The sequence below is a fragment of the Pagrus pagrus genome (assembly GCF_965226575.1).
Source record: "Pagrus pagrus genome assembly, chromosome: 12".
In the NCBI taxonomy this organism is placed as follows: Eukaryota; Metazoa; Chordata; class Actinopteri; order Spariformes; family Sparidae; genus Pagrus; species Pagrus pagrus.
This window is the reverse complement of record NC_140196.1, coordinates 9,444,808-9,471,479: the sequence shown is the minus strand read 5'-3', so window position 1 is coordinate 9,471,479 and position 26,672 is coordinate 9,444,808. Positions and strand designations below refer to the sequence as shown.

The following is a 26,672-nucleotide window of genomic DNA, read 5'->3' as shown; positions in this document are numbered from 1 at the left end:
CTCTAGTTGTATTTTTTTTGGCTTTGATCATATTTGAGCATTAGAGCACACCATCCATATTATGCATGCGGTGAGATTTTCACTTAATTGATCAGTCGTTTAATCCCATTAATGTAATTATCACACATACATTTGGGTACAAAATCAATCTTTGCTTCTAATCAAAGAGCAGTCATGGAATTATTACTTTGATAGGAACATTTTGTATTAATCAACTGTAAAGGAAAAAGAAGAATCTAATATCAGCATTACTACCTCTCAAAAAATCGCATTTTCAATCGCTGACAATACTTCATGTGGAGTACTATGAACAGAAAGTGAAATGGGAGTGAATCTTATTTCTTTTTACAACTGATCAGCTGTGAATGGCTCAACCATTTGCTTTGTTATCTTATCCTGCACATTGTGAGAAGTATTTTATTTTCTTAATCCAATCAGATAACTCCACAATCATAATTTGACATTTGAGAAGTGATGTTCACTATGGTTCTCGTGAATAAATAAATCATGGGTAAGTTAATTATGAGTGGATCTAAAGGTTAATGTCTCATACAGTATTTTTTATAGGCTACAGTATGCACTACAGCCTATGTTATATTTGCATTTAAATTTATATTCCAGTATAAAATGAGTCCTCTATTGATGTATCCCTTCAACTTTATAATATAATATAATATAATATAATATAATATAATATAATATAATATAATATAATATAATATAGTATAATCAGACACACATTTGTATTACTGCAGCTGTGCACATGTGATCTTAACATTGAGTTTTTCTGTGATTATATCGCCTTCAAATATATTTTTCACCCTTCAAATGATCAAATGAAGACATTTAATAAATGTCTGTCTGACGTTTCAAAGTGAAGCAACCTACACTACATTTTCCTCAGATAATGTCGTTTTTCCTTCGTCATATATTTTGATTTTTACTACCCTAACATCCTCTCGTGGCCGGCAGATGGCGGTAGATTTTTGGGGCGGAGGATCGTTTTCCGGCGTTGAGCTTTCAGGAAGTTCCCGTCAACCAATCAGATAATCGCATTCGTAGGCGTTACCATAGGAATGCCATGGCGATAACGGTGCCTCCTTGAATGAACCAATCACAGGGGCGCTTTCTGGGATTTAAACGGTGTGGCGTCATCTGCACCAAATTCAAACTTCGGAGAGCGACGAGAGAGAGAAAGGCCAGTGCTGCTGCAAGCGTATGCCACGTTTTCTGGAAGAGGAGAGCTCATTTTGATTGTTGTGAAGTGTACAAGTGGCACATTTTGTTTCGGTTAATCATCGCAGGTATGTCTCAGATTACTACGTAACGGTAATTAAACTTTTAAAGCGGTTAACGCTACTGAATTGTATGCTAACTTGTGGTTGTTTACTTTAAGTGAGGTTAACTGCATTCGTACCTAACTAACTAACTGAAGTGACAAAGAAAGCTGTGGTTGAAATATAGTTTAAGTTTTATTTAAGCTAACTCTGAGACCCTCTGAGAGTTAGCATTGCTCTCAAGCTAGCCCTCGTTCAGCGGTAGCTTATATTAGCATGTTGCTGTTGCACATCTGACTCTCTCTTCATTTGTCCTGATGTACAGGTCGTGTGAAAACCTGGAAAGATGGCGCAGTTTGGTTTCGAGAATGACATCCACAGTATCCTGAAGCTGGACATGCCCATCACCAACGCTCCCATGGCGAGGTGGCAGAGGAAGGCCAGCTCATCAAACACATCCGCCTTGAACGGTCTTTCGCCCGGTAAATCTGCCAATTCGTCGCTGAGCTCATCAAAAACACCGAGCAAAACACCAGGTAACGTGTGCCCAGTGCACGGGTCCAACTTGAGGCTCAGCAAAGCTCAAAGGCCGGGCCCCTCCTTTATTTTGTTTTTCATACTGCAGTGTTTGATTTAAGTGAACCTTAAGTTTCAGTCTGGCTCATTTAAAATTACGTTTGTGTTGTCTGGGAGTGGATTAATTGACTTGAATTTTAATGTTGTGGTTTTTTTTTAAAGATCTACTTGGATGTTTTAGACTTCCATATGAATATATGTCAACATCTGACCTTTTTAGAAAGCAGGTTTCATTGTTTTCATAGGCAGTTTTCTGTGAAAAATGGGTGCAATTTCAAATGTTAAACTTTTTTTTTTTTTTTGTATCATAGGCAAAAATAAAAAACAAACGCCCTCTAAGATGGGAGGCGACCGCTTCATTCCCACCCGAAACAGCAAACAAATGGATGTCGCAAGTTTCCTGCTGTCAAAGGAGAATGAGCCTGTGGACGCAAACAATCAAGGAGGATCATCAGTACGTTATTCTGATACATCCACCTTTTTTTTATACATTTTGTAAATTGAGAATTTAATTAACGCCAAAACTGTGTTTTTTTTAAAGGAAAGCCAGAAGGCCTTGTCTATGTCACTAAATGGATACAACATCGAAGATGCAAAGATCCTGCACCTTGGCGGGAAGCCCCTGAATGCTCCGGAGGGTAAGGCTATATGAATGCTTGGCAGGAATATTGCATGACTGCAGAGAGCAAGGAGTCTTTAAATTTATTGTTTGCTTTTTTTGGGGTCTAATTTACAGGCTATCAAAACAACTTGAAAGTCCTCTACAGTCAGGCTATAACGCCTGCCTCTATGAAGAAGACCAGATACATATCTTCAACTCCTGACAGGATCTTGGATGCTCCTGAGCTTCGAAATGATTTTTGTAAGTTTGCTTTTCCTGATGACATCCATTCATGAAAATATTTTATACTTAACCAACAGCTATGTATGCGTAACTTGTCACATCTTGGATTTAGAGCAATCCAGTGAGGCTGCATATCAGTACGGTGTTAGTCTTTGTGTTTGAATATAACGATTTTATGTGTATTTTTGAGCTTTATGCCTCAAAGCACTCCTGTAAACCTAGCAAACATTTATTTTGTCGTTTTTCTTCCAGATTTGAATTTGCTTGACTGGAGTAGTCGAAATATCATGGCTGTGGCGCTTCATAACAGTGTTTACCTGTGGGATGCCACTCAAGGAGACATCATTCTTCTCATGAAGCTGGAGCGAGAGGAAGACTACATCTGCTCACTGTCTTGGACCAAAGAGGGAAGCTACCTGGCCATCGGCACCAGTGACTGCAAAGTTCAGGTCAGTGTGCTAATGAACACCCCAGCTACGTTCATAGGGACGCATGGCATTCAAAGAACTGTTTCGTAATTGTTTGTATTCATACATATTTGTCTCCTTTTTTTTTTAGTTGTGGGATGTTGAAAACCAGAAGCGTTTGCGCAGCATGGCCAGCCACACGGCTCGAGTTGGAAGCTTGAGCTGGAATGACCATGTTCTCTCCAGGTACAGTTGTTTCTTCACCTGTTATAAAAGATTACATTTCCAGTGTTGTGTTTTGGACTCAAATGTAATGTTTCTTCCTTAGTGGCTCGAGATCAGGACACATCCACCATCATGATGTGCGGGTGGCAGAACATCACATCTCCACGCTCACTGGTCACTCACAGGAGGTTTGTGGGCTGCAGTGGTCCCCCGATGGCCGATACCTGGCCAGTGGAGGCAATGACAACTTGGTGTGTGTATGGTCCCGTGCGCAGTCGCAGCCGGTCCGCTGCTGGAGTGAACATCAAGGAGCTGTGAAGGTGAGGGACTTCATACCTGAACTGGCAAACATCATCAGAATGCAAATTAGACCTTTTTAAAACTGCCAGGATAAAGTGTCAATACTTGTATTTAATCTTCTGCTGTAGATCGTGCCGAGTTTGAAATTCACTTTTGGATATGTTGTCACTATTTCAGGCTTTGGCCTGGTGTTCGTGGCAGCCAAGTATACTTGCAACTGGAGGTGGGACCAGCGACCGTCACATCCGCATCTGGAATGTAAACAGCGGCTCCTGCATCAGCTCTCTTGACACTCAGTCTCAGGTAACTACACACTTCTAGATCCTTTTAGGTTCAATGGTTATTCTAGTTGAAAATGTACTTAAAGATATAATATGTAACATCTCTGGATTAAAATGTCTATTGTCTGGTTGCTATAACTTTGAGGGAGGAAGTTGGCAAACGTGATAATGTGAATAAAACTTGCGTACGTGCCTAGTCTGTAAACCTTTCTGCTCAGTCTGTAGATTTAATCAGCAATGTTGGTGATTTTAGCAACAAAGACGGCAACTACCACAATGCCACACTATTTACATGTATTGTTTTGATTGAGAGACCCCACGGTAGAGATTATAAACTGTTTAATTTGGAAATTGTTTTAACTTGGAGGTGACAATGAAAGTCTTTCCTCAAATCGCATATCTTTACTTTTCAGATCTCGTCACTGGCTTTTGCGCCCAACTACAAGGAGCTGGTCTCTGCCCATGGCTACGCCCACAACAGCGTCGTTATCTGGAAGTACCCCTCTCTCACCAAGGTTGCAGAACTCAACGGTAAGTACTTTTTATTATTTTTTTTATTTTTGACTGGCTCTGTAATTCACATGTAATTTACTTTAAAGGGAACATTCAGTGAAGTGCTGTACTTCACGTTTTCTTGTATTAACACATCTAATGCTTTTTATTTTAGGCCACGAGGACAGAGTCCTGAGCCTGACAATGAGCCCAGACTGCTCTTCCATTGCGACTGTCGCTGGAGACGAGACTATTCGTCTGTGGAAGTGCTTCGAAGTGGATCCCGTAAAGAAGGCAGCCAAAGAGAGGATGGTCAAATCAACTAGCGGTGTCATCCACCAGTCAATCAGATAATTAGGTTTTGAGGTTTTTTGATCTATGAAATCAGTTGTATGCAAATGTTTTATTTATCCACAATAAAGATTTCCCCCCAGTGTTTCTGCCTTTAAGTGGCAACTTTACTTCTCTGATCAGTGGTGTTGGGGGTTGTTAGTCTCCGTTGTTTATACAGGCCTTATGTGGTAAAGTACAATTGTTTAGTGTTGGCTTTTAAGCAGTTCTGTTTTTTGAAGTGTATTTATGACCTTCACTTGGCTTTTATTGTAATTCTGATGCATTGTATACAGTAAGATGGGTTATAAATAAATGGTTTGTTCCCCATGTGTGGTTTTGTCAGTTTGAAGGCATCTTTTAGTTCTTCCGTGTTGCAAACTGTAGGACTAGGGCAAGTAATAAGATGTAGCGAAAGACATTTTATATTAATCGCGGCATCTTGACACCTGCCAGAAGAATAGAAATGGTGTGCTTATCCTGCAACTTCTAAGTAATAGACCTGTGTTGGTAGTAGAGAAGCTGTGGTCTAAGACTGGTTTAAAACCTGTTTAGTGTCACTGACTGTAACTGCAGTGCTGTACTTCTGATAATTTTGCATTTGTGGTTTAGTCTGAACCTGCTGAGTCCCGTAGAGGGATTGTCTGAGGTATAATTTAAACCTGCTGCAGACCCAGGTTAAAGACGTTTGACACGAGGACAGATCTATACAGCTCAGTTATTTATGGTTTACCAGGTATGTTCTCTCCAAGTTAACACTGCATTCAAACATCGAATTTCATTTCAAATATTACAACTGTCTAGTGTCACACACATTCATTTTTGATGCTAGAATCAGGCTTTTTGTTTTGATTTTATTTTTTTTTCAATCAAGATTGTCTATTTATATGGAGATGGAGATTAATTCGCAGATGTTGGAGGCTGTCTAAAAGTTTTTTTCACCTGAGCCCTGATGTTCCCAACACTTTTCAACACAAAATGCTTATTTGCCATTGTGTTGCTTACAATAACAGGATTTTAAAAAATTACATTCTCATTTGTTTTTTCCTGTCTTTTTTCTTGTTAGCTAATGGTGCCTGTGCACATTATTTTCAGTCAAGTCTTTCATCGGGCCTCTATTTGCCTGTTTGGACGGACATTGTGTAGAAAATCATAAAAAACCTGGATCAGATTTATTTGAGGTGAAACATAACAAAATAATAAAATATTTAGAGTTTTTATTTCTGTTTAAGTCAGAAACAAGTTAATCTCTTGGACATTGTGAGGGGTTAACTAACATTTAAACAGCTTCTGGATACATCTAAACATCCACTCATTCAGTTTTTATGAATAAGATCAATTTCTAAAAAGGCTAGCAGTGCTTCAAATCATCATCCCTCCTCTGCACGTGTAAACAACAGTAGAAACCTCGTACATTTATCAATCTTAAGACACATTCTGCAGTGATATTCAGAAACAGACGTCTACAGCACACTTTTTATTTTATCCTAATTTAATAGAAAAGCACTTTATTTCTATTATCGTTATGTACACAGTGTGCTGCGAGAAAAGACCATACAGTCTTGCAAAACTCAGAATGGATTCATAGGGATGAACATTCAAAGCAGTGTATATGTCACTACCTAATTATGCAAAAATGCAAAATGCATCAATACTGTAATATACAGTATAACATTTCTTTTCCACAATTCTTAAAATTGAAAAATTGAGGTGTGGTATGTGTCTTACAAAGAGCACAATTGCTTTCCAAATGACACAGACCTTTATCTAAAATGTATTTTATTTGAAAAGATAAATAAAAAAAAAACAACAAAAAACTAAATATTTGACATTTACAATGTAACTTAGTAGCAGTTATTTAAATGTGCTAGCCTTCAGTGGAAACTGTGCGATTCTCCCAAGCGACAAAGTCATGCCAGCTAAACAGCAGTTAGTGTAAGTCGAACTTGCGTGGGTCGAAAAATACCATCAGTGAGAAAACGAGCACCAATTGTCGTCATACAGTGTTCATCACAGTTAATAGATTTCGCAATAACTAACAAACACAATGTGGCAAAGTAGAGATCACCGGCAAAACACAACATGCCATTCATATCCCAACAAGTGTGCTTAAGAAAAACTATGATTATATACACAATTACGAAGTTTAGAAGTAGCATATTGAAATCTGTGCAGTTCCAACGTGCTCCTGCATATGAATGACGTAGCTCTCCAGAGCCTCCTTCTCATTTCCAGAGTCACAAAGTTAGATTTCTTTTACTTTGCCCAGGAGGATTGTGCCATTGGTGTGGTGGTGTGCAGTCCCGTTCCCCAGGTGTTTCCCATTGGCCACCACAGTGATAGGTTCACTGGTCGAGCCGTTCGTTTTCGGCTTGTCGTTGCTGGGGGGAGGGCGCTTGCCCTTAATGTAGGCCTGTAACCAAAAGTTGGAGAAGAGCAGGAAGAAGAACGTGCCGTACATCCAAATGAGGAGGATCCAAAGGGGATTCTGGTAGTCACACTTTTCCATGAAGTAGTACTGGCTGATGTGGACGGATATCAAAACAAACTGCGTCTGTGAAATGACGGGGAAAGGACGGATTGTTGTTAAAAATTTAATCTGCAACCAGATCCATAGTAATATTAAATAATAGTTAAGGGACAGTTCACCACAAAATCAGAAACACATTTTTCCTCTTCTGCCTTCTCTCAAATATGATGGAGCTATATCGCACTAGGCTTGTGGTGTTTAAAGCGCCAAAAACAAACACTTGAAAAACTCAACATCAGTGTATCTTTCCAGAAGTAATGACCCGGTTACTCAAGATAATCCACACACCTTGTAATGAGCAGTTTTATGTCACCCACTTGTAGTTCCTACATAAAACTGCTCACAACACAAGCATTTTTTTTTTTTTTGCCTATTTGAGCACCACATGCCGAAAGCCATCTAGTCCCATTATATTCGAAAGAAGGCAGACCTCTCTGAAACTTGGCAACTTGTACCAAAACGATCTAGATGTCTAAATTGCGCTACAGGTAAGAGGAAAAATTGCATTTTTAATTTGGGGGTAAACGGTTTCTTTAAAATGGAGACCTACCAGCTGGATGGCGGTCATGTACTTCTTCCACCAAAGGTATTTCTGGAAGCGAGGTCCTGCGGCAGAGAGTCCGTAGTAGAAGTACATGATAACGTGGACGCATGCATTCACCAAGGCGTGGAAGGAGCCCATTCCCCCTACTTCAGAGGGGAAACATACACAGAATTGTGTCATACAACTGTTTCTTTGGATGCAAAGTAGTGTGAAAGTAACTTATATTCCTTGTTTCTTGTGCGTAATGTGTGCATGTACGAAGTGTTTCACATTTATATCACGCTTAGTAAACCTCACCAGGAGTCAAGGTGATGCCCCACCACCACGTCCAGGGCATGAAGGAGTGATGGAATACGTGGAGAAACGTGATCTGGCTTTGTTTCTTCCTCAGCACAAAGAATACCTTAAATAAATTAAAGATCAAACTTTAAGTTAACATGCAAAAAACGGTTAAAAAAGTCACAAGAAAAGGTCGAAAATTTAAATGATGGTAGAGATGGAAAGGTCCTTACTGTGTCGAGGAGTTCGATGTATTTTGAAAAGTAAAACAACCAAGCTACTTTGATCATCTGAGGGGAGAAAGAAGAAAGGTTCTGTTAAATATCTGACTGTAGACAATCCTGCAAAGACAATAATCTTTCTTTCTAAAGCCACTAGAGCGCTGAGCCTAAAGGTTTGTGTTTTTTAAGGTTGAATAAATTGAACCAAACACACTGTAAATAAATAAATAAATAAAAAAGAAACCAGACAGAACTTTAGTCTTGCCTGGGTTGAGAGAACATGTGAGATTTTGTGTGTCTTTAATACATTTTTATTGTATGTTTCCAGCCACCAGTCAGATTGATGCTGAATAACATTTCTTTTTGCCATTTTTCCCAGAACATTATGATGTCACAGTGAAGTTGACCTTTGATCTTTTGGATATAAAATGTCATCACTTTATCATTTTGCCGCCGCTGACTCTTCTGACACTTAGCTCCCAGTTAACACGGCCAGACCGCGACAGAGCAGCTCAGCCTCCGAGCAGACGGAGGCAAACTTGACGAATGCACTAATGAGGTGGTTCTCTGTGGCCGGGCTGAGTAAACAAGGACTGCTCACCATGCTAATGGCAGGTAACTACATTTAGCAGCAGTATAGCACTTAAATCAGCAACACAGCTACCAGTAAGTCTACCAAAAAACTCCATAAATTACCTTGTTACTGTAACTGGCCTCTGTCATCGTTCGTTAGCAGTTACTCCAGCAACAAGTAAAAGTATTTGTCTAGAGTCATTAAATAACCTGATAATAATAATATATGTGAAAAAAACACTTAAACAGCAATTTTGACGTCATGGTGGACATTGGTGCCAAATTTGTAGAAAATTCTCTCAATGCATTTCTGGGATATGGCATTCAAGAGAATGGGACTATGAGTCACAGTGACCTTTGACCAAAAAAATGTAATGGGTTCATCCTCGAGTCTAAGTGAACATTTGTACCAAATTGTTAGAATTTCCCTCAAGGCGTCAGTTGAGGTATTGCGTTCACAAGAGTGAGACGTACAACACAAAAACATAATAACAGACTAAAGTACTCGAGTAGAAGTACTTGGTTACATTCCGTCAGTGCAAATTACTCAGCCAAAGTTAAATCACACATGTAAGGCAGCAGTTTTAAACTATTTTGGCCTGTTTCAACTTAACAATGTCAGTTACAGTGTCGGCAGAACAGTTCAGGGACTTACCCGAAGAGCCTGCGGGCTACTTGAGTAGTCAATGAGATCACATCTCCACGTGTAGGTGGTGCCCCATCCAGACAACATGAACTGGGTGTTAGAAACACATCAGCAGCTGTTAAACATTTCACAAACACTCTGGTTTATGAAGAAGGAAACAGGAATTTCCCATCAGCAAATAACTTGTCAATCACTTTGTTTACCTCACAGACTATGTAGGCATTAAGTAAAACCATGCTGAGGTTGTAGACGATCATGGCTACGTTGAGACGGAAAGGCTTGCGGTTTGCCATCAGGCGAGGTCCGACGTACACCGAGAAGAAGACATAGCCCAACAGGATGCAGGTCATCTGTACCGGGCTCTGCATCAGTGGGTAGTCTCTGACTCGGGCATCTGGTGGAGAAAACACACACAGTCCTCATTGTCTCACATACACACACATCTGGGAAGGTCAACAGTATGCAATTTATACACCGCTTTGGGCAAATTCAAGAAAAGAAAATTTACACAGTATTTCACATCACCAGTTATTCATTCATATTTCAACATAATCACAGGTGTAAATCTACAACAGAGACAAAGACACTTACCAGTCCTCGCCTGCACATAATTGTGGAATTTTAAAATGTTTGACACAGCGTCTTGCAGCATGGTGACAGCTCGTTTCTCGTCCTATTAAACCCCTGAAAAACAAAAATAAGAGAAGAGAGAGAGTTGGAAACCGGGCGATGAGGCTGAGCTGAAAGTGAGGTTGGTTGGGCAGGTGAGCTCCACCTGCTTTCCCACTGACTGAGCAAACAGGAGACAGCTGCACAGGCTCATCAAACACCCCCGAGTGCCCTTGTGTACAACCTTTGAAAAAAATAATACAGCGCCTTTTACTGCCTAACCCAAGGTGGAGCATGAAATGACTCAAAAGCTTTAATTTGTTTAGAAATTCAAGGAGTAAACTACAATCTATGGATGTTTTATGAAGGATTGTGAAACATCTGAGCTAGCTGTCACTCTAAACACAATGAAATACTCTCGTGCTGACTAACAGAGCAAGTCAAACAGGTGAGGCAAAGAACTTGGCCCATATACGGCAAACCCAGTCAAGCTACCGAGATCAGTGCTCAGAGATTTCCAGTGGGGGGAACTACAAAATGAACAAAAGACCACGCTTCATTCAAAGCATTAAAAGTAACAAATGTTTTGTTTGTCTTATTTTACCATGTAATGGAAGTTGTATCTGACAAAACACACCAGTCATTTCTAACAGCAGCAGCACAAATGTTACACGATCTCTGCTAAAATACCTGCTTTTGTGAGTGACTCACCTGCTGAGCACAAGTCCTCAGCTCGCACGCTCCTGTTTGTGAGGAAATCAGCTGCACAGCCAAGGCAGGCAGCACTCAGTCCAGAGGATCCAACACCAGTGAGAGGGATCAGGTAAAAGCCAAGCTACATGCAAAGCTAGTCCAGTGCTGGTAGCACCCAGCTGTCCTTTAGTGTCTCTGATTATTTACTTGAAAATCCTACAAGAGCTGAAGGTCTCACCGGTAACAAAAAAAGGAGAAAGACTGAGAGAGGAAGCAAGAGGGCGATGAGTTGAAGTGAGTGAGAAGCCGGCTGTGCTAAGTATGGGACTGGGATCATTCAAGTCAATTTAAACCCCAAGGCACTACTACAGAGCTTGCTAGTTTCAGAACCACACCCTGTTTCAATGCTAGGCTCCACCTTCCTGTCCTCACTTTGACTGCTTGTGATTGGCCTGTCTCAATGAATGGTGGTGAAGGAGATGAAGGCCCAGGTTAAAGAAACCAAGCCCCCAGGGATGACTGGTTCCAATAAAAAACAATAAAAATGCATATAAGTATTAAAAAAATCAACGTGCTTTTATTGTGAAAAGTTAAACTAAAATGAGGAAACTGCTGACTTTAAAGTTACAAGGTGAAAATGTATAACATGAGAAGAGTTTTAAAGTAAAGATGAGATCATTTCACATGATTTGGGCCAAAGGTGAGACCACATATCAGACATTCACAAGCTGAGCGTAACATTTTCCCTTCACCCATCCCTCCCAGTGGCGCGGCACCGAGGTTGGGTTCCAGTCCAACCCTCCCAGCTATGACGAGCTCTCCTGCGCCTCTGGTTTTACCTGTTCCCCGAGCACCAGCAACACTGGGCGTGAGGAACCATAACTACTCCTCCACACGTATGATCGGCTGGAATGAAAAGAATCCGTGCACGAGAGACAGGGAAGGAGGCAGGAATCCTCATTGTGTTTACATAGCCCATTGTATGACAGTTTAGCACATGGTGTCTCATTGATGAATTGCAGGAAAACCCCAGATATTTAATCAGTTTAAAATAATGTAAAAGTAAATATGACATGGTGAATTTCCATTGAAAAAGATAAAGGGATTAAGAAGTGACCCACATCAAAGCAGAGCCACACGTTGTTTTACTTTTTAAGTTTAATATTAAGAGTCAAACGCGCAGCTTGTCATTTCTGCTGCTGTGGTCTCTCAGTCAAAACAAAACAAAACACTTCAGTATCATGAAAGCGTGGCGGTCATTGTCTTCTTTCTTAAACAACCACCATAGACCGTATTCACACGGAGGCCGTATTCCTGGGAAGCTTGAATGTTGTACCGCTGTTTTCAAAGGTACAAGTCATATAAGATAAAAAATTCTTATAATTTCAGTGCTTCCTGATTTATTAGCAACTGTAAACACAATGAGTAGTTTAATCCGGAGGGACGGTGAGCCATATTTCAAGGTAAAACACGTCTACCAACGCTACTGTTTGACATGATGCTGTTTTGATGCGACCGTGAAGTTGGAGGAAAATGGCCGCCTTTGTGAATATGGTCTATTGCTGATGAAAATCTATTTACATGCCATGTTCATGGACGAGATAATGTTTTAAAGTTTCACTCATGTTACGTTTGCTCACATTCGCCAACTACCATGTGTTGTTTTCCCTGAAATTCTCGTGACAAGCGACCAATTAAACACAACGTTACCTTGAATAAAATGATGGATTTCTCTGGGTTTGAACATTGCTGGAATCATTTTGAACAAACAAATAAAGTTGCGTATATCTTTAAATACAATCCCTGTGCTACACAGCTTGTCGCAAAGTAAATTCTGGGGAAAACGAAAGCAACAGTCACTGCATTTGATACTTTCATATGTATTCTTGGAGGTACATGTCTCAGAAAAGGTCCTAAAAGGCCACTTGAGGGTGTGGCTCTCAGCCCCAGTTGCACTGGGTCATCAAAAACTCCAATGGAAGAGAAACTGAGCTTGTTAACATATTCAAAGATTAAGTTTCACTCATTGACCTCTAAAGAGGCCTGCTTGTTTCTGTGAAGGAGAAGCTGCACTGATTTCTTGCAAAGCTGCCAGTGTCATTAAATACAGAGAAGGATCTGGATAGTGAGCTAGTCCATCTATGAGTGGTTGGCAATATGATAAAGACTTGATATACAAAATATATACATTTTGATAAATTTAAAAAAACTTCTGTATAGACTGGAGATTTTTCTATTAATTGGATTGTGCATTGCTAGCTTTAGCAAGAGGGATAATTTGCACCCACGGTATCCTTGGCAGTTAACAAAAACAGTAACATTAAAGATAACAATAAACAAAGATACAAAACACACAATACTAAAACAAACCAAACTTTGTCTTTCAGACATTTATCATTATTTCTCTCATATGTTTGTGAGAATATATAAACACAAAGCACACAAAAAGAAAAAGAACAAAGCAAATTAAAACATACACATGAAGAGAAAACAAACAAGCAAACAACACAACAAACAGGGAGGAAAGGTTGGGAACAGACTGGAATAAAGACAACTTGTTTACTGCACAAAAACATCACATTCATTAATTTAATTTAGATGACAACAGTAGTAAAATTATTCATTCCATTATTTACTCTCTAAAAATTCAAAGGCACAAAAGTAATGTGGCAATTCAACCCAATATGATATAAATGTGTTTGTTGACAACTTTAAGATAATGTGTTCTTACTGTACACTGGATTTTAACACAATAATGCCTGTTTGTTCACAAAAAATGTGCAGAAAACAACAAAGCATGACTCAAACATGTCAGCATTTTGCACACTGACATGTTTGCGAATGTGCGACTTGGTGTCATTGTCTCCGACCGCACAGTCAGCTGTTTTTCATAGCTGCCACATTACTGCACACTACAACATGCTCCCTGTTCTAACTTAGTCTTGTGACAGTTTAACATCGACTTCATCTTAGGTTAGGCTCAGTAGCATGATTTATCCCATAAGTAACAAAAAAAACTGAACAGCATAACATTGTCTGTGGACTGTCTGCACAACCAGAGAGGGGACAGCAGCCTCGAGACACACCGGTCGTCCCCAATTAGCCAATTGGAAAGAAAGAGACAGGAGAGATTCCTCGGGATGAGACAGAATGAATGGATGTGCAGGAATGTAGACGAGCTTTTCTCCCTGTGAGGAGTTTGTGAAACTTAAGGTGGCCAAATAAAATATCACCAAAGATCATGAATTCATCTTTTGCATTCTTGCTGACACTGACGTATCTGGAGTATCACTCCGAGACAAAACAAGATTCCAAGTGGTGTCTTATCAGATAAAGACTGCGTTTGCTCGCTGTGTAACATCCATTTCTTGACAAGCTATCGGGTCAAAAACACGACAATAACTGTAATCCAACCTTTACTGACAACTGTTATACACTCTGGATCTGACAGCCATGAAACAGGGTCAGCTGTGATCCTGTTTAACAGTTCAGGTTTCTCATTTGAACAAATGAACGCTGACTCAAAAGGGGGCGAGGTTTTCTCCTCCAGCCACACTTTCCTTTGAAACTCACCCTCTAACATGCTAATGACTGAAACGTCTCCGAGAGGAAAAAACAAACAGGGGCCTGTTTTTGTCTCGTAGTAACACGACTGTTTTGAGTTTCATTCATTCAATCAGACACTTTACATTTAATGATTAATTATAGCAGTTCAATTTTATGGAGGAATATCAACAGCTAATCGGCCTTTAAGATCCAACTTAAATATCCAATAAAGAGATTCTGGGTTTAACCTCATTGATTTTATTCACAGTGAACACAAACATCTTTGTTTTTACTTTATTTTCAACAACAACAACAAAAACAACAATAATAACAAAAATAAAACACTGGTGAGTTTCTTTCCCAGACAAGCTTGTGGACAAACTGCTAAAGGTCATAATAAAATGAAATGTTCTTTATAGCATAACAGCATTAAAACGTTTTTTGTAATTTGATTTTGATTATAAATCACTCCATAATAAATCAAACTATTATCTGCACCACTTCCAAATGTCACCGTGTTGTGTTTATTTAGTGCTGTTGGGCTGAGTCTGTGCCTGGTTTTGAGAAAAATGTCACACCAACTCAGAAAAGTTCAAAATGATCTCAAGTGCGTAACAGCGACACTTACAGGCCAAACAGTTAACTACAACAAAAGAGCTCAGCAGACAAGACTGATTTGTTACCTACATTTAGTCCTCACCCATCTTCTGCCATCTGCATCTGTGTAGTCTCTGTTTAAAAGAAAACTGTCATCAAGTTTAATTCATGAAGTCTAAAGTTTTCTTGTACATTTTTTTTCCTTTTTCCTTGTATTAATTTTTTAAATATTTTCCTATATTTTTATTGGATCATTGTCTATTGATTTTTTTTGTTATTTTGTTTTTTGCTGACATTGGGCACAATTTTTCCAAATTATGTTATATACATTTTTATTGTTTTTTGTGTTTTCTGACACATTTAATCATCTGATTTTTTCTTATCTTATGTGTGAGCAAATATAGGCTTTTAATAACTTTCTTAATTGGTCTATAAACTTTTAACACGTTTCTTGTGAGGGCTAATAAATGTATTATAATCTAACAACAAACGTATTTATTATGCCATTATCAACACTTATATAGTCTTATTAATAAGCAGCTTATGCAGGCTTACAAGGGTCTGTGTGTCTTATTTGTCCCATTCACTAATACAATTCAGCATTGGTTTGGAGTCACTGGGTCACATGACATGGAAGCTATTGAAAAAAAAAGCCTTATAAAAACATTTTTGCTAAATAAATACATAGCACATTAGCAATCAAAATAAGTGTGCTACATAAAATCAGTTTACTATAAGTTTTTTAAATCACAATTTTCACTAATATCATCAAGTCAGAATGAATAAAACACTGTTTTTGTGTAAATCAAACAAACAATAGGGTCATTTATTGATGGTCCCTAAATCAGCCTCCAGCGCAGCACGAGGCTCTGGGAGGCAGCTAACCGTCCTCCTGCTGCCAACACTGGGTGAAACTGAGAAAGAGACACCGCTGGGTGTCTCCGGAGTGAATGTCTGTCCAATATCCAACCTAAAACTAACTTCACCGCGGTCAGAAACCATTGCGTAATGTTACTCGTGACAACGTAGAAGTTATCTAAGTACGGATTAGAAACTTCCTGCTTGCTTGGTGCCCCACTGGATGCACTTGGTGCCCTCTTGTCTTTGTGTTGCCCCTGCGCCTCAGACAGGCTAAGTCCTCCCCTGTTAACCTCTGACTGGCCTGTTTTCTTTGTTTAAAAACAAGCTTTGGCTCTGACTTCACTGTATCTTGATATAGGCCTGCTTTTAAAAAGTTAACATTTAAATATCATACAGCATCACCTCATCTCTGAGCTGTAGAGCAGAGTAGGACACCTCACCTATATTTACCTGCTCTGAACGGGATTAAAGGTGTGTCACCTTTTGCCCCAGCAGGGAACACTTACATAAACCTTCGTAGGAGATCAGCTGTGGAGTGACACCCTTGTTGGCTACACCTGTACTGGGAAACCCCAATTTAATCAGTCACATGTCAGATTGGGCTACATCACCACCACACACTTTAAAGTCAAGTTTTAGTGGAAGAAAACGTCTGGTGAGGACTAATCTGCCCAGATTTGTGAATGGACATGCAGCTGCGGTTGATTTGTCTCCCTCTGCCTGCCGTCGAGAGGTTTTTTTCTTGGTAGGCAGGCGTCTAACTCCTCCTCCGGGCTTCCCCTCACTGTGAAACCAACGCGTCCACGGGAAGGTGGAACAACAGGTAGGCGTCCTCCAGCTGCGTCCCGCGCCTCAGTCGGTGATTCGCGGGGAAACAAGTGGACCGAGCAGCACACCATGATCTCTCCTGGACATGAGACATGAGACAAATCTTCGCCTTTAGTGGGTTTTCTTTATGGTCTGGAAACGCTTCCTTTGAGAGGAGAGACTTTTATTTTTAATTTTTCCGGCTGTGAAACACCTCAAACACACTGACAGGTTCCTTGATTAATTAATTAATTAATTGATTGGAGAGGACATCTCAATGTGGACACGCCGTTGAAGGTAAGCGTGGCTCTTTCAGCCCAGATCTTTATTTAATCTGTATAATACTCTACTCTTTATCAGGCGACTTCATGCTGCACTGACAAACGGATGCTTCATGCATTTTTTAATCTGAAATCACGATAAGACTGTTTGTGTCCTAGCAGCAAAAACAAAAAATATATATTCCCATTGTCATCTTGTGGTATCAGCTTGCTGTTGCATAATCCAAGAAGTGTAGCAATATCTTGACTATCCCACCATGTGACTCACAACAATAACGCCTCCATCATATTCTTATGTAAGTTCCTGCTCAGTTTTAGACTCTGGGTGTCTTTTATATACCCAAAGTATGTATAGACAGCAGGAATGGTTGTTGATTTAATCACTGAAGCTGCTCAAGCACCTTTCAAGATAAATGCTGACCATTTTGCTCAAGCTGCCTCTAACTAAGGCTTTTCTCTCCCTGCAGATTTTGTCCTCGGTGTTAAACTTGGCTCCTCTGGGATAAAGAGAGGACACACCGAGACTTCGCTGATCCCAAGAGGTCAGACAGCTCTCTGACCCAGATCCCCTGCAGGAGGACATGGAGGTCCTGCGGCGGTCCTCTGTGTTCGCTGCAGAGGTCCTGGATGTGTTTGACCGCTCGTTGTCTGAGAAGGAGCTGGTGTCCCAGTCCAAAGCCTTGTGCAGGGACTACATACTGTCCAGGCTCAACCAGACTGGACTGGGATGGTCCAAAGCTGAACTCAACCTCTCTCCCTCAAACGCAGCGCTCACCGAGGTCTCTATGGTTCTTCTCTGTCTTGGTAAGAGAAACCTGAACAAACATCAGTTAAATGAGGGGCTTTCACAAAAATCACATCTTCTAGCAACATATGCACACATTCAAGGGCATGATCGTTATTTCCTTGTGTACTTTGAACCTTGTGAATTCAGCGGAGGATAGCTCGAGCAAGCTGAAGTGGCCACATTACAGTTTCTGTACCATTTCGGTCCTAATACTTAACATAAAGGTCGACATAAACATGATTAAAACATAATTCTTTAAACTAGAAATGTCTTGTGAGAGTGCAGGCCCCCACAAAGGCTGCAGAGTCTCAAACTTTATTATTTATTTCATTTGATAGGGAAAGATGAAACAGCTGTCTGATGCAAGTAGCATAATAGTCATGTCAGATGCTAAAAGGGGGTTTATGAGAACAAGAAATTAAAACAATGAGATAAAAAGGAAGTAAAATTATCTTTTTGCAGCTTGTGTCGACAGTAGAGAGACCACAGAGGACGTTGCTGTTGTCTGTGTCTTAAACCTCAACTTCATTTTTTACTAGACAGACAAAGATAGAAAGGACATTTTTAGTCTGCTGTGGATGCTCAGTATTTTCCGTTTGGGTCTCAAAATACACCAAGTGATGGACAGTGGTGGAATAAATGAGCCAGATGTTTGTCATGTTTGTAAAGGCAGCAGTTCATGAGAAAATATGGCGTGGCATTTATTGATACTGTCACCATCTCGTATAATATGAAATCCTGGAAAATTCCTCAGCTGGATCCAAATTTGTGCCAGAAACTAATCACGGCTTAACTTTTCATCAGATGCCAGCAGAAATATGTTGACACAGATTTGAGATAAGCTAGAAACTAACAAACTGATGGAAATTAAAAGAGAGCCCCCTATGTGGACTAGAATGACACTCAGTAGAGCGCATACCTCAGATTTAATCAGTCAAGCGTAATCCAGTATCAAACTTGATAGCCCTGTATCACTCGTTAGCTGCTTAAACAAACTTGAGCTTGTCCTATCTCACTCTTACTCCCAACTTGTCAAGTAATGACGCTCTGGGATGGTGACTGACCTGTCCGACAATCCCAAAGCGTCATTATTTGATGAGTTCGGAATGAGACTCAAAAATCAACTTTTCTTACAAGTAGCATCTTTTAAAGAGAGTGAGAAAACAATTCTTTCATCCGGATCCACACCAAAAGTTAACAGATCTATTCTGGGCCGAGACCCATCTCGCATCCAAGTCCCGTGGAAATGTGTTCAGTTGTTTTTTTGTAACCCTGCTGACAAACCAACAAACCAATCAACCAATCAGACTTTAATTGATTATAATTGTTAGTGAGAGCCAAAAACAACAGACTCTCAAACGAAAGTTTATTGTGTCTGTTTCCAAGAGCAGGTTAAGATGAAACATAAATCTTCTTTTCAAGGCTTCAAAATTAAAAACTTAACATTATGTAGAATTTGCAGGTCCGTAACAATTTGTCAGACGTAGGTGCAGACTACAAACAAACTCATTACATCATAACAGTAATATGTGTTGAAAACTTGTACGTTGAAGTAAACATGTGTGTAACGCTGTGATCCTACCCTCTCATTGACGTTACATAGTGCAGAACAGTGATAGGCTGAGACAGAGACACCATTCACCCTATTACAAGACACTGCACCATCAACACGATTTTGTAGCTGTTATTTTGAGATAAAAAAGTTACATAATGTTGCTTTAAGTTCTGTTTACTGGAATTGAAACGCTCTGCGGCCCAACACAGATCGATAGATTGATTGCCTTCAAAGCAATCGGTAACTTCTCAATATGTAATGTGGCTTAAGCAGGAAGTCACTGAGAGCTGACTGGTGTGATATGATCGCTGCTCTCGGGCCTAAAAACCAAAGAGTTGCTGCTTTCAAATCTACGTTAGATAAAAGGAGAGCTGACGACGGAGATGAGTCAACAGAGCTTGAACCTAAGAAACTCGACTGAGTAACTCTCCAGGCTTGACTCTTTTAAATGGACTGAATATTGTATATTTTATGCTATGATGAGCATGAGGGGCGTGAAGACGGGAGCTTAAGTGCCCGGCGTCTTTTTAAGAGATGCCAGCAGAGAAGTACATGATGTACTTTAACATCCTGACAACAGAATAAATACTCTGCATCAGTTGAATAGTTGAACGATACGATAGTTTGTATGATCCGTGTTTTTGTTTCTGTCTCTTTCATTCAGGTTAACTGTGATACCTCGAGCAGACTTCTGATGCTTCTCTCTCTTTTTTTGGTCTGTTACGTAGGCGATGAACTGGAGAGTATACAGCCCAGCTTGTACAGGAACGTGGCGCGGCAGCTCAACATTTCTGTTGCCATGGAGAGCATGGTTTCAGATGCCTTCATCGGGGTGGCAACAGAGATCTTCTCAACAGGTACACGGCTGCTGCTGACGTAGATGATGATGATGATGATGATGATGATGATGATAATGTATGTTATCCGAGGGAGAAACCAAACATGTAGTCCTCTGCCAGCACAGGAAGTGATTTACACTTCCTCGGTGTCTCAGGCTCCTGATGAAGGCAGTGACTGTGATTAAACAGGTGTGCCTCTGTAGTTTCCATCAGGCTCTTTTGGCTCGGACGTGCCTTTCAGAGAGAGTGAGAGGGTGTGAATCATACGTAGGTGGAGTGAGACTTCATCTAACACATAATTGCTCCTACAGTTATCTGGAGTCACTAAGTTTAGACATAATGGTGTTTCCTAATCAGATGGCACGGATCGGTTGGTAGCTTGGAGGTTTGGATCAAACGGTGGATTAAAGGAGATTATTATACCTTACTTTTAGTCTTGAATCTCGGCATCGTATGGCAAACACACCAGAGTTTCTGAGTGGCATTATTGTTGGCACCTCTGTCGCAATGACAACTGGACTGTTTTCTCTTTTCTCAGTGTAGCAACCACCAGCGAAACACGACGAAATGTTGGTTTATTCATCCATGAAATCTATAATGGAGGCGTGAAAGCATATTGAAGAACTTGTCCTTTGCCAGTTTAATTAATAAGAACATAAACACTGATGTAGATATTGTGCTATTCAAATACATGACTGCCACTCTTGATAACGAATCAGTGTTAATGTCTTCTTCTAGGTGTCTGGACTTAATCGTTGCATGTTGTCTCCTTGTGGTCCTGTGCTGTGACCAAGGACCAAGGATTTTTTAGGAAATAGTTTTTGCAGACTGGGACAGTGATGTCCATCTGTTGTTCAGTCAGTCCTCCACTTTGGTTCAGACTGATGGATTGCCATTACATTTGGACATTTGGACACATTGATGGTTTCCAGAAGATGGATCCGATTGACTTTGATGACGATCCGGCTGCTCTAGCTGCACCATGAGGTTGACATTTGTGATTTTTGAGTGAAATATCTCGGCACCTATTGGATCGATTGAATTACGATCCCTTCGTTTTTTTAATCTTGGGTCACCACCAGGTCCAAAGTCCACCTGAAATGTCATGTCGGCTCAGTCCTAATAATGCTTTATAAAAAAACAAACATCATGGAAAATGCAACACACTAGGTGGTTTGTATTTATGACTTATGGCTGTAATATTGGTCTGATATCAGGGTTAGTAGTAGTGATACAGTTACTTCACCATACTTCAGAATAGCAACGTGATATCATGTTCATGTCACATTTAAAACTGATGGCCTGTCCTGAGTGAATAACAGAACAGAATGAGCATAAAATGGTTTCTGGTTAAGTGTTTATTCAGTCTTGGTCTTGAGAGAAGACTTTGGTTTTGTCAGTCCAGCTTGGTCACGACCTGACCTGACAAGTGCTAAGACCCTTTTTAGTCTGTTCTTGTTTGTGCTGGCGATCGGCCTTGTCCTACGTTGTCTTGACAACAGATGTGCTTTGTACACTTTCCAAAGCGGCGCTGACATTTTGAAGCATCCAAATAAAAAGGCCAACTTTATGTCCTTTGTGTGAGCCTCCGGGGGAAGATTAGATGGTCTGACCGCGGTGTGATGCACCACTGCAAACTGGCACATTCCCAGGACGGATCAAACACGGACTGACTGAATATAATTTTCATGCCTGTGCTCTGGAAAAAACTTGTGCTTTTTTTGACGTCACGGGGATGCAGTTTCTGGAAACAGCGTGGGATTCCTCCTGTAGAATAACAAAGCGGTGAACCCGGGCTGCCCTAGCCTTCTGGGACGGGTTAAAACCTGGATATAAATAGAAAAGAGCATCTAAGTTTGTTTTTCCTGCTTGGCTTTTTGTCATTCCTAATTATGTCTTCAAGTGCTTTACATGAATCTAGAGCCCACAAAGGAATGTTATGTATACTTTTTTTGGAAGTGGCCATCTGTACTGTGGTCTCCCTCAGTAAAATCAACATGGCTTGTCTGTCCTATCTATCTTTGCCTGCCTCCCACTCCTGTTCTTTCTCTTTCCGCCCTCCTCTCCTCCAGCTTTATCCCTGACAATCTTACATCTATTCTTGGCCTGCTTCTCTGTAGGGAGTGAGACGTGACGTACTCTGACAGCTTCCGTGGACGGTTATCTCATTTAAGCTTGCCCAGAACTCTAGCTCCTTATAGCCTCAGTCAGACGCTGTGGGTCAGCTCTGAGAAACAGTCATGAAAGTGCAAGCCGGTCTAAGGAGGCTAATGCCATTAGGCCCTGCACTCCATCACTGGCGGTCGTTATAACAATCCCCGCTGCCCTGGAAACTGTACCTAGAAATGGCCGGATGCCCTTAATTATCAGAGCGGATTGTTTAGCTAGAAACGAGGACAGATTTTTTCATCTTTATGACTCTTGTGGTGGAGACGAAATCTTTTTCAGAGCCTGTTGACGCACAGCAAAAAACTGCGTCATCGTTCACCCACCTCGCAGCAAAGGCAACACAGTCTCACCCTCTTTGATTTACAGCCGGCGCTGTAAGACGTGTTATCAGCTGCATTAACACAAATGCACCGGTTTGTTGACTTAAACCTTGTATTTACAGTTTATTTCAGTGCAAGGTCCACCGACTGCCCCACATGCGTCGCGTCAGGTCACAGAATATGTAACAGGCTTTGAGGAAGGGGAGAAACCATCGAGGAGATTGGTGTTAGTGTCACAAGGACAGGAAAGGAGTGTTTATGCTGGGATAGATGTGGCAGTTTATCGATTCCAGACAGGAAATTCTGCCACCGTGGAGGCTTGAGGAATAGGTTTTTCAGAATAAAGTGTGATTTTTGCTTCTCACTTATCAAACAAGTGCTCTGTGACTGCAAGACAAAATCAACATCGGCTTGAGTTGGTGAAGCTGCTGATCCGCTGCAGACTTATTAAATTCTCAGCTTTGATTTATTTGTATCTAATATGATTTTTCTTAAACTTAAACATCTTCTTCTTCTCCTTCATTGATAAAACTTATATCAATGAATATGCAAATTAGAGATAAACTGATTGCTGTTTTTTGGGGGGCGGCAGATGCTGATCCTTAGTAATCAAGGAGGCTGATAACCCATGTTTGGAACCGATATACGTACATTTACAGTCAAAGTGAAACGCCACAACATTTAACTCCACCACATTTCACCGTCACTTTGCAGATTCAGAATATTACATTTTGATGGGCTATTACTCCTAATGTGTAACCAATCAGATAATGTTGTGGGCGGGACATGGGTGAGACCAGAGTGGTTAATAGTAACAGAGGGATCGGATCAGATAATAGGCCAGTCTGTTAATTGGTCCATCCCTATTGTTCGCTTCCAAAGTTAAACAGTTTAACAGTTGATGTCGCCTACTTCACTGAACAGTCTATTCTCCGTGTGCGTGCTCTGGAGGTTTCAAGATTTAGCAACATATTTGTGTAAGTTGTATACTGGACCATGATTGGCTCTAAACTAGTAGTGATGTCACAAATTCCTGTTCGTATGTACAGGTCTTAAAGTCAGATGGAGCTGCAACAAGTTTGACGCCGTCTTCAGACGTCTTGTTGAATCTTTTAGGATATTCACTTTGCAATCATACAAGAATACGAAAAATCTTCTGGAACCACAGTGCATCTTGTTTGGTTGCCTTTCACTCTGACTTCCTGGGAAACATCAGATAATATGTCAGAGAGTGACGAAGTTAGCAAACGTGACTAAACGTAACGTGAATAAAGCTTCACTGGCAATGGTGGTTGTTTAACAATGAAGGAAATGCCTTTTATGATCCCTCATTACATGGCATCATCAAAATTCATCTTTTGTTTCATTGTTTTGATTGAGACCCCTAGTGGCAGAAGTTACTGTGTGTTTAACAGCAATATTTTGTTGGCTTTAGCAACACATTAATGATGAGCATAAGGGCTTGCACATCTTTCTATAGACCTTAATAAAGACATGAAATGTCTGTTTTTCTGGCTGTAGGTATAACGTGGGGTAAGGTGGTAGCCATGTATGCAGTAGCCGGAGCCCTGGCAGTGGATTGTGTCAGACAAGGCCATCCGACCACCATTCACATCATAGTGGACAGTCTGGGCCAGTTCGTCCGCAAGTTTCTCGTCCCCTGGCTGAAGAGACGAGGAGGATGGGTAAGAGACTGCTCTTAGACGTTTAGAAGGTGTTTGTGATAATGTTTAAAGCATATTTTCCCTTTTGATTTCTATATGATAAATGCCGCTGTAGGATTAGTGTCCCTGTGACATTTTGGGGGAAACATGACATTTAAACTATTTGACATTTGAGACGGCAAGAGGGAAAAACACTGGCAACATTTCTGTGTTCTACGTGCTTTTGCTGAAGCTAGATGACTAATTTATCTTGTTATCTTGTTTATGGATCGGAGCTGGGTTTGCTTTCATAAGCTCTGAGTCCGAGTTAGAGTAGTTACATAAAATCTGATGGTGGCTCGCTCACAAAGCTCTTCTGAACATTCTGTAGCTTCCTGTTAGCTGATCTAAGGCAAAGATTGGTCATATTTGTTTCTGTGGTCGTCTCATGGGTAAAAGACAGCGAAAAAAAAAAAAGCATTTTTATTAACCATTTGTTTTGCTCGATTCAAATAAGATTTATTTTAAAAATGCCAGTCTGACATATTTGAAGTGTTTGTTTTCTCAAAGCAAAGTGAAAATGCGGCACCCCACTGGTTAAAATGAAGGGAAATGATACATTCGGTGAAGTAGAAGGCTCATAACATCAGAGCATACAGTATGACGTACATTTCACAAAAATGATCAAAACATGAAATTATTTTTAAAGCCAAAATATGCCTCAAGAGTGTCTCTGGGCAGACAGGCTGGCTGTCTGCAGGGCGGGCTGTCTGCAGGGCTGCCCTGCTTTCCCACTCTAAGACGCTGCAGCTGAGACAGCCGAAGCGGTCAGTGTGTTTACTGGGGAAAATACAGCAGACAATCCGCTGCATCAGCTCTGCTGCTGGTTGTTTGTTTTACAAACCAATCGTGAGACAACACAAGCACAACACCAGACAAACATACAGTTAGGAAACGGCATGCTAGCTAGCTAATTCTTGTCTCTTTTGTGGTGTGACGTAACAGTAAATTCATCGTGGCCCGCTGACCTCCCTCCCTCAGATTTATTCAGTTTTTTCGATGGGAGAAGGCATGACTGTAAAGGCTCGTCATGTTTTAACCACTGGAGTGCTGCAGTTTTTCCTGAATTTCCTGAAAACTAACATTTGGAATGTATTAGGCTAAAAATTTATTAGAATTAATACTTGATGTTTCATTGTAGTCTAATTTTTTTAATTCAAATGTCCTCTTATCAGGTGGAGATCTCAAAATGTGTGGTGAAGAAGGATCTCACGCCTGAACACAGCTGGCTGTCCTCTTCCATCGAGTCTCTGAAGTACTTCCTCACTACAGTGTACGTCTACATCATGAAGGAACCGTGAACGGCCGCACACAGGAGTCGCTGTCGTCATCATCGTCATCATTGTTGGATACATGAGATTGAAATCTCAGACTTGTCAATAAACGATGGAGTGGAGGTGGTCGCTGTGCTCGATGGAGACTGAGCCTGTCAGCAGATATCAGTCTGTTGCTGAATGGCCATCGGCAAATGTTTCATCAGCATCATGTTGTGTTGTCAGATAAGTCTGTAAGTGATTACCCTTCAGTCAAAGAGTAGTCACGGTGATATTTAACAGCATAAATTACAGTGGAACAAGTTTGTGTCATTCCACCTCTTCTACACATTTTCATACTGCTTACACCAACCAGTGCTTCTCCAGTGTTGTAACTGCAATGTATGACAGTGAATGTGAGCAATAGGAGGCTGTTTGCGCTCCTGAGATAAACTGTCTGATGCTTTCATGTGATGTTTGTCTCAGAAAAATGTCCCTGAAGGAGTAATGAAGGTGTGTAATGACAGTTGATGCTCAGCTGGCTGGATCCTGTTAGTTTTCTGAGTCTGAAAAGATATCAGGCGATGAAGCAACAGTGTCTCTCTTCACAGCTAAGAGTGATATCAATTGGTATCAACTATATGGGTTAAATTCACACTATTGTACTTAACCAAAGCACAAAAGTGTCTCTTACCAAAAAATGTTGTGACCTACTTAACTTTATTGCTGCAATTTAAACACCACTGACCGAGAAATGTTGGGTCTAATTTTGCCCATTTTTGGCCAAAGACCTTAAGGACAGAGGAACGATACGTACTGCATCCAGGTTTTGTAGGTACCGATTCCTTTTTAATCTGTAAATAGTTTATGATTTTATTTTTTTATTTAGATTGAAGCCACTGCAGTATAAAGGCCGCCACGACCACGGCTCTTAAGGATGATTGTGTGGTATGCTTGATGGTTGTCACTTTCACAGTGTTAATTTATAAATGTGTGTATGAACATTTTTTTTTAAATATCCATAATAAACTTGACAAAATCTTCACCCATGTACTTGGTTATTATGTTGATTATTTTATGATACTTTATCCCACTGATCTGGTACACAGGCAGCTTTATTATGAGAC

At 40.5% G+C, this 26,672-nt stretch overlaps 3 protein-coding genes across 3 annotated transcripts; 2 read left to right on the top strand and 1 right to left on the bottom strand.

The window, feature by feature from the left end:
- Positions 1-1,138: 1,138 nt before the first annotated feature.
- Positions 1,139-5,062, top strand: cdc20 (cell division cycle 20 homolog). Its single transcript, XM_084369503.1, has 11 exons — positions 1,139-1,304; positions 1,603-1,813; positions 2,165-2,307; positions 2,395-2,491; positions 2,590-2,715; positions 2,950-3,146; positions 3,256-3,350; positions 3,433-3,649; positions 3,807-3,932; positions 4,324-4,441; positions 4,578-5,062. The coding sequence occupies exons 2-11, from the start codon at positions 1,624-1,626 to the stop codon at positions 4,754-4,756; spliced, it is 1,488 nt and encodes a 495-aa protein (XP_084225629.1). The 5' UTR covers positions 1,139-1,304; positions 1,603-1,623; the 3' UTR covers positions 4,757-5,062.
- A 1,112-nt stretch (positions 5,063-6,174) lies between these two features.
- On the bottom strand, positions 6,175-11,214 carry elovl1a (ELOVL fatty acid elongase 1a). Its single transcript, XM_084369508.1, has 8 exons — positions 10,846-11,214; positions 10,117-10,209; positions 9,729-9,919; positions 9,535-9,615; positions 8,319-8,375; positions 8,104-8,209; positions 7,813-7,952; positions 6,175-7,286 (listed from the first exon to the last, which is right to left on the bottom strand). The coding sequence occupies exons 2-8, from the start codon at positions 10,175-10,177 to the stop codon at positions 6,978-6,980; spliced, it is 945 nt and encodes a 314-aa protein (XP_084225634.1). The 5' UTR covers positions 10,178-10,209; positions 10,846-11,214; the 3' UTR covers positions 6,175-6,977.
- A 5,387-nt stretch (positions 11,215-16,601) lies between these two features.
- bokb (BCL2 family apoptosis regulator BOK b) lies at positions 16,602-26,590 on the top strand. Its single transcript, XM_084369510.1, has 5 exons — positions 16,602-16,935; positions 17,387-17,723; positions 19,990-20,118; positions 24,111-24,274; positions 25,468-26,590. The coding sequence occupies exons 2-5, from the start codon at positions 17,501-17,503 to the stop codon at positions 25,591-25,593; spliced, it is 642 nt and encodes a 213-aa protein (XP_084225636.1). The 5' UTR covers positions 16,602-16,935; positions 17,387-17,500; the 3' UTR covers positions 25,594-26,590.
- Positions 26,591-26,672: the final 82 nt, after the last annotated feature.

What these genes read in the sequence shown, in the direction of transcription:
- cdc20 (XM_084369503.1), top strand. Translation starts at nt 1,624, where the DNA reads ATGGCGCAGTTTGGTTTCGAGAATGACATCCACAGTATCCTGAAGCTG. An exon ending in TGAGCTTCGAAATGATTTTT is followed by an intron (nt 2,716 to 2,949) that starts GTAAGTTTGCTT and finishes TTTTTCTTCCAG; the next exon opens with ATTTGAATTTGCTTGACTGG. An exon ending in AATGACCATGTTCTCTCCAG is followed by an intron (nt 3,351 to 3,432) that starts GTACAGTTGTTT and finishes TTTCTTCCTTAG; the next exon opens with TGGCTCGAGATCAGGACACA.
- bokb (XM_084369510.1), top strand. Translation starts at nt 17,501, where the DNA reads ATGGAGGTCCTGCGGCGGTCCTCTGTGTTCGCTGCAGAGGTCCTGGAT. An exon ending in TATGGTTCTTCTCTGTCTTG is followed by an intron (nt 17,724 to 19,989) that starts GTAAGAGAAACC and finishes TCTGTTACGTAG; the next exon opens with GCGATGAACTGGAGAGTATA. An exon ending in AACAGAGATCTTCTCAACAG is followed by an intron (nt 20,119 to 24,110) that starts GTACACGGCTGC and finishes TTCTGGCTGTAG; the next exon opens with GTATAACGTGGGGTAAGGTG.
- elovl1a (XM_084369508.1), bottom strand. Translation starts at nt 10,177, where the DNA reads ATGCTGCAAGACGCTGTGTCAAACATTTTAAAATTCCACAATTATGTG. An exon ending in ATGCCTACATAGTCTGTGAG is followed by an intron (nt 9,616 to 9,728) that starts GTAAACAAAGTG and finishes TCTAACACCCAG; the next exon opens with TTCATGTTGTCTGGATGGGG. An exon ending in GTAGCCCGCAGGCTCTTCGG is followed by an intron (nt 8,376 to 9,534) that starts GTAAGTCCCTGA and finishes TTCTCCCCTCAG; the next exon opens with ATGATCAAAGTAGCTTGGTT.